We start from the raw sequence: 7,433 nt of genomic DNA, 5'->3' as shown, positions 1-7,433 counted from the left end.
ATTGCGTTAATAATAAGACATGCGTTTACAAATATCTACTTTAAATACTCACGTATACGTAGCTGAAAATATATTTAAAATAAAAATATTTGAAGTACGCCTATATTATATAAATATATAAATATATATTAAATGTAAGATTTTCGAAAACCAATTTAAGCTTAATTAATTTCACTTCTGAGAAATTTTTTAATTATGATATTATATAATGTTAGAACACACATATGATTAGTATACAATATTAATGATTTTTTTTTGTTTTATAGAATTAATCAATTTGAAATAACAAGAATAATCAGGCTAATGAGAGCTATTCCGCGGTTATTGGTGCGACAATATATAAGATATGTTAGAGTGTGAATATTATATACCACGTAAGTAGTTACCCCCCCATTGCGCGCCGAACATCCGTCGAACTTAAAACGCCATTACCTTACTGATGAGTCTAGTAGTGGAAGCCGGGACGAAACGCCAACTCGTGATATTCTTCACAAATTCTTATTTTTCTCAGTTTTAAATTTATTTCTTTCTTTAATATTTAATTTAAGATTTTAATATGTCTTTAAACATATTATTAAGATCTTGTTAGATGCTATAAGCATCAAAAATTTGTGATATTACTACGGTAGTTAATAGATTTGCGTTTTAAGTTCGACGGATGTTCGGCGCGCAATGGGGGGGTAACTACTTACGTGGTATATAATATTCACACTCTAACATATCTTATATATTGTCGCACCAATAACCGCGGAATAGCTCTCATTAGCCTGATTATTCTTGTTATTTGAAATTTTCGAGAGTCTTCTTTAATTTATTTGTTTAATCAATTTGACTTTCGAAAATCTTGTATGTTTCTAAATAGTCTATATAACACCTTTTATCTCCTTATGTGGAGCATAGGACGTCTATAGACCTCTTTTGTCCGAGGCCTATATTCGTTTCTCGAATCAGATAGTTTTTCTGATTTGTGGGTGATTAGTCCACAGAATCCTACCTCAGTTAGATATTAGAGACAAATATCTACTGATATACTACTGATGTATAGGACCTACAGTTTTTAACGCCGAATCCGAACGGCGCTGATGATCATAGATCTTTTGATCACCAGGTAGAGCCATTTTTTGGCTCATTAAACGCGAAAAATCATCGCGTTTGGGCGCTCGTGGGATTGAATTCGGGTCTACAAATCGCGAGTCAATCGCACAGAGCGGTGAGCCACTCGACGCCACCAAATAGTCTATATAATGTGTTATTATAATATTATGAGTATACCTATGCCACTATATGTCTCATTTATATTATTTCTCTTTGTATTATTTTGTTTGTTTTATTTATTTTATTTATTAAAAACAAACGTTAAATATAAATTTGAAAATATTTTTTTAAGTAACTGGTATATCCTACATTGTTAGCAACGTAAATAGAATATAGATAACAGATATTTTGAGATCACAGTTAAGTTTAGCATGAAACGTTTTACGTATGTGTTTTCATACGTAATCCATAAAATGGATTCATCCTAATCCATAAAAGATATTGTAGTTAAACATTTTTTACAACCCGTCAACACACACACGCACACTAAATTATTTGTTACATCATATAGTTATAATGTAACAAATAATTCAGCTAGAAAACAATAAAAATATCGTATTTCACGATTTTATAAATATCAGGAATATTATTTATAACTAATAAGAGAACAGGGCTATGAGCCATAGATTCATTAAAATCTTTAATTTTATTTATTCTAATATATTGCGAAGATTATCACGTAATGTTGGCGTTTCGTCCCGGCTTCCAATACTCATCAGTAAGGTATTGTAATGGAATATTATTTATATTATTATAATTCGTTGTAATTTTTATTTAATATTCATATCTCAACTATAAAATATTTATGCAGCTATATTAACAACGATAAAAAAATGTGTGAGAAAATTTTGTTATAAGATTAAATGTATTTATGAGAAACTACATTTTTTATCTGTACACACAAATAATGCTATTAACTTATTATTACAAAAAAATATTTTTTATTACGGAACGTTATTAAATAGTAAGTTTGATATCAAAATTTTTCATATAAGATTTCAGTTTTTTATATAAGTTTTTATTAAAAGTATATGATTTTATAATGTAATACATTAAATGCTAATTGTTTTTGACAATGTCGGAAGTTCAGATTTGATATAATCGCGAATGCGGCTATTTAATACAAATTTAATTAGATAAATATTAATTTTTGTAAATCACAGTAAGAAATATATATATATATATATGTTAGAATTTTCAATAAGTAATGTGAATATAGATATCTTACGCATTCTACAACAGTTTAAAATTAGGATCAGTAATATCTCTAAAAATTTTTATATTTATTTGAATTCTTTAAGTTTCAAATTTAAGATATATATATTTATAGTATTATTTTATTATGAACGTAATTGAAATTTATCAAAAGTGAGAAGAGGACATAAGAGCGATATTACGGATATTGAGGATTCGCATATACATATTGAGCGTGTTCTCTAATACATTCTATGTTCGAGGAAATGTACGTGTTCCGACTAAAGTGGAAGCGTAAAGAGTGTTGTTTACTGATATCAGGGCTAAACACATTTCAAATACTTGTATTTAAAATATAGTATTTAAAATGCAAATGTATTTTAAATAGTGCATTTCAAATATAAGCACACAAAGTATTTTGTATTTTGTATTTCAAATAGGTTATTTTCAATATTTGTATTTCTCAAATACAATTTTTATATATTTTTTTGTCACATGAGATTGTCGTATCAGAAAAATTTAAGTTATTATTCAATAACAAGAAAGAAGGACGCACATCTTAATAATATGTTGAATTGCGATATGAAGAGTTGCGTTGTAAGTCTGAAAAAAATGTTCGGCACGCGATTGAGAGAACTACACATACGCGATATATAAATTCACCCATAATGATAATAAGCATCTTGATCTAGCTTTGACCGTGATAGGCTTTGCTTTGTGCGTCCTTCTTTCTTGTTATTGTTTAACAATTGTACGGTCGTAAAAATGAGATTCTATTATTTGTTAAGTTATTATTATTATTGTCTTGTTCTTTTTGGCTGAATTTTTGCACCAGTTCATCTTTTTCCTTTTCTCTTTTCCTGGAGAGAAAAGGAAGAAAGAAAAGGAAGATAAACTGGTTCAGCCAAAAAGAACAGTTCTAAAGATTATTAGGATCTAATATTAAAGTATTTTTTTAGTATTTCATTTGAAATAAATCCATTAAATTTGAGTCTAAATAAATTCTTTTACTGCATATTAACTCAAAAACAGTATTTTATATTTCAAGTAAAAATTTTGGAAGTATTTTTATTTGTATTTTTATTTAAAAAAAGTATTTTGTATTTGAAATACAAAATTTGGAAATATTTTTGTATTTTATATTTCGAATCGAAAGGCTAAAAGTACTTTGTATTTCAATTACTTTTTTTTATGTATTTTGCCCAGCCCTGACTAATATTGACATCATCTTCCGAAATATTATTTATTATAATATGTGATATGCAATTAAATTTAAAATTTCATGTTATTGAAATTTTTCATGGATACATATTTTGTTAATTAATCGACTTATTAATATTCAACAAATATGCTAAAAAGAATATAAGAATTCTGATATTTTAATCATATTGGATTATGACGTCAGAAATAAACAAAATATTTATCTTACATTTTAAACAAATTCATTTTTTCGCATGTCATTACTTGTGCTGGATAAAATATTTATGTTCACAATATTACGCCATAAATTTATAATATCATTATATATAAACTGTTAATTTTTGTTTATAAAAGCTGCTACGCGAAGAAAATTTTTATCTTAATTTTATTTGAAATTGAATTAATTTTATTAAAAGTCATATTTTTTCAATAAATATTTTTCGAGACTATTTTATTTATATGTTATCTGAATTAGTTGTTTCAATACACTATTTAAGTATTACGCGGAAGATAAGTGTATTTATTATTTATAATTTTAACCTTTTAATACTATTCTCGATACAACATACCTGGTTGTGTCTTTTACATTATATACATACTATAATTTTTTTAATAATTAAGATATTTTGCTTGTTATCGTTCTTTAACATCTAGCGTTTTAATTAGAGGAAAACTCGTTACAATCAATCATTTTTATACAATATTTTTACACAATACTTACAAGGAGAGGCTCCTCTAACATCGCTGTAAGTTTGATCAAAATTCCTGAAGAGCAGAACGTAGCCTCTCCTTGTTAGTGATAGTTCCCTGACAAAACGTATAGTGTAACATCGAAGAGTTATTAATTATAAGTCATCGTATCCACTATTTTGAGTTTATTAAGTCTTATTACGAGGTGTGTACCGTAAAATTACATATCTTTCATAAATAATAATAAGCATATCTCTTTGGAAGTGATAACTGAAAAGAGAATGCAGTGGTCTCTTCAAAGATCTTCTTTAGTATGATGAATTTATATCGAAAATAAGTTATGCCGTGTTTGATTGTTGAATAGGTCATCTAAATAACATTTTTTAAATATATGAAAAAACGTCCTGCATTAATTATGTGGGTGTCGATGAACTGAATTACTTTATGTAACGTAGGTTATAATATGGTGAACAAAAGACATAAAACATAAAAAACTCAATAATAATAATTAGATTTTAACTATGGTGCATTAAAGATGTAAAATTTGTGTTTATGTACAAAGCACCTTTGATATATCAAGCTAAAGGTTGTTCATTATTCAGCCTTGTATCTATAACAGGCCTGTCCAATTTGAGCTCTGCAGTCAAAACGTAAAGCCATCGATGTAAAAAAACTTAATGTAAGATTTCAGACTGTAAAATATTGATAAGCGCCACTTAGCGTACCAACACTTTACAGTCTCAAAAATTTTATCTGTATTGAATTTTTTTACGTCGATAAATTTGCATTTTTACTCCGAAGCTCAAATTGAATGATATAGACTTGGTCTATAATATCTTTTGTTCGTCATATTATAAGCTACATTATATGTGTGTAAAGTAGCTCATTTCATCGAAATCCATTCTTCCATGTAATTAGTATGGAATTCTTTTATACAGTAAGAAATATTATTTATTGCCTATTCATTAAAACGCTCAAATGATTTATAATATTTTTGATATAGATTTATCATGCTAAATGAGATTAATCCGTGAAGTCTCCACTATGTTTTCTCCTTTTGTAAGGGAAAATTCCAACACATTTCCATACTTTTTGATATTAAATGGGTACTATAAATAAATACTATAAACTAATCATAAGACCAGCAAATCTTCGATTTTCGTAAAGAGTCTTTATGAAGTATCTATCGTAATTCTTATGAATTTTCTATATAATTCTTTTATAAATATCAAACTATATCGTCCCGATCCTTGGATCCAGTAACGGCATTGGGATACATATTTGAAGCTAAGGCTTTCGCGTCATCTTTCCGGCCTCTTCGTGTAAACGGTAGCATTTTCAGTCTTAGTCTTTTTTTCTTTATAGAATCTTGCTTCCTGCAATAACGTTCATTGTAACGATAATTAATAATTAATTTCACAAACATATTCTCATTCTACTCTTTTGTAACGTAAATACAGTTTCAGTTTGTACTATCTGTCTAAGGCCTGATTGCACCAACGTGATTTCGATTTTAAGCGAAACTTAAACTGTCTCTGTCTGTCTCCCTTTCGACTTTAAAACGAGATAGATACAGTTTTAAGTCTCACTTAAAATCAAAAAGTGTTGGTGCAACCGGGCCTAAATAAAAGTTTTCTGTTGCACTTAATAGACGACACCTTTATTGTTATTTATTTATTTAAAATTGTTTAATTAACAAAACGTAGTTTTTTGGAAAAGAATCATTGTTAACATACTGATATTTGCAGTCTATGAAAATACTCATCGAGAACAGCACCACCATGGCAACAATAATGCCGAACACAACAACTATCAACGTTACAATCGCGTCCTCTTCCTCAACAGAGAAGGATGCTTCTGACGTAGGCATGTACGCTGAAAGAAACATTTAAGAAATACTTAGCAACGCTTTCAGGACTGGACATGTATTTGAAATACTTTTATTTAAAACACATTGTTTGCAATACAAGTATGTTTTGTATTTTGTAATAATCAAATAATAAGATTGATATATATTGTCAATCTGAGTATTTAAAATATAAAATATATTTTTAATCTTTCGTTAATAATACCGAAATACAAAATACAAAATATTTTCATGTGATGCAGTATAAGGGATTATCCTCCAATAACCTTGATTTTGACATATGTTGTTAAGGTCATGATCCCGAGTGACCTTGAACAAATTTTAGCCGTCGCTCATTGTTCGTTAAAAAGTTATTAACAAAAAAGTTCTTCAATAAAACCTAACTTTTGGACATGACTGTGCTCTGATGAGATAAATTCCCTACTTTAGAGCCCAGAGAATTTGTATTTTTCAAACCACATTTTTTCCTTTCAAATGAAAAATTCTGTACTTTTAAAAATGTGAGGTAGCAATTTTTTATTATATTGTGTGAGGTAGCTCTCGCTTTGCGTGGATAGTCGAAACCATGTGGAAGTTGTATGCCCGTTTGCAGAAATGATACATTATCTTCGAAACTTTTTTGTTAATAACTTTTTAACGAAGGACGAGCAACGGCTAAAACCTATTGCAGGTTACTCAGGGCCGTAACCTTGACAATATATGTCAAGATCAAGATCATCGGAAAGTGGTCCCCTTTTATCAATATTTACAATTTTTTTTTGTACTATTTTTCTCATGTTCTTTGCTAGAATTGCTTTCGAAAATCACTATTGTTTTGGGGGGCCCTGGTTATCGTAATCGTACCCATAATAAAATATTTTCTGCTTTATATATACAAACAGAAATTTTTTGCTTTAAAACCACATTTTCTTCATTTAAATGCAAATTCTATGCTTTTAAAAATACAAATTTTCTATGCTCTAAAGACACAAAATTTATATAAGTAAATATTTTGCTCTGTTAAAACAGGGAATTTGTCTCATTATTAAAGCGCAATCACGTCGAAAAGTTAAGTTTTATTGAACAACGACCGCCGGCTAAAATTTGTTCAAGGTCATTCAGGGTCATGATCTTGACAACATATGTCAAGATCAAGGTCATTGGAGGATAGTCCCTTATACTGTATAATTATCAATACAATTGTCTTACAAATAATGTTTTTCAAATAAAAATATTTCAAACACATGCATGTTTAATCCTAAATCATAGTAGAATGAGACAATACCTTGTCCTGAATGTTTTATGAGAAGAAGTCATTTATTTCGCATGAATTTTTTTGTTTTTTGTGTATAAATGTGAGAGAGAGAGAGAGAGAGAGAGAGAGAGAGAGAGAGAGAGAGAGAGAGAG

At 28.4% G+C, this 7,433-nt stretch overlaps 1 protein-coding gene across 1 annotated transcript; it reads right to left on the bottom strand.

Annotated features, from left to right (window-relative positions):
• Positions 1-5,353: 5,353 nt before the first annotated feature.
• On the bottom strand, positions 5,354-6,049 carry LOC108781207 (uncharacterized). The gene is made up of 2 exons (XM_018549121.1): positions 5,916-6,049; positions 5,354-5,555 (listed from the first exon to the last, which is right to left on the bottom strand). Exons 1-2 carry the CDS (start codon positions 6,047-6,049, stop codon positions 5,408-5,410), a joined length of 282 nt encoding a protein of 93 aa, XP_018404623.1. The 3' UTR covers positions 5,354-5,407.
• Positions 6,050-7,433: the final 1,384 nt, after the last annotated feature.

This window comes from Cyphomyrmex costatus, unplaced genomic scaffold (assembly GCF_001594065.2).
Source record: "Cyphomyrmex costatus isolate MS0001 unplaced genomic scaffold, Ccosl1.0 scaffold797, whole genome shotgun sequence".
In the NCBI taxonomy this organism is placed as follows: Eukaryota; Metazoa; Arthropoda; class Insecta; order Hymenoptera; family Formicidae; genus Cyphomyrmex; species Cyphomyrmex costatus.
The sequence above is the reverse complement of the archived record's forward strand: the minus strand, read 5'-3'. Positions and strand labels throughout refer to the sequence as shown.

Excerpts from the sequence above, each read along its gene's own strand:
- LOC108781207 (XM_018549121.1), bottom strand. The coding sequence starts at position 6,049 with ATGCCTACGTCAGAAGCATCCTTCTCTGTTGAGGAAGAGGACGCGATT. Across the intron at positions 5,556-5,915 it reads TTCATAGACTGCAAATATCA|GAAGCAAGATTCTATAAAGA; the intron begins GTATGTTAACAA and ends ACGTTATTGCAG.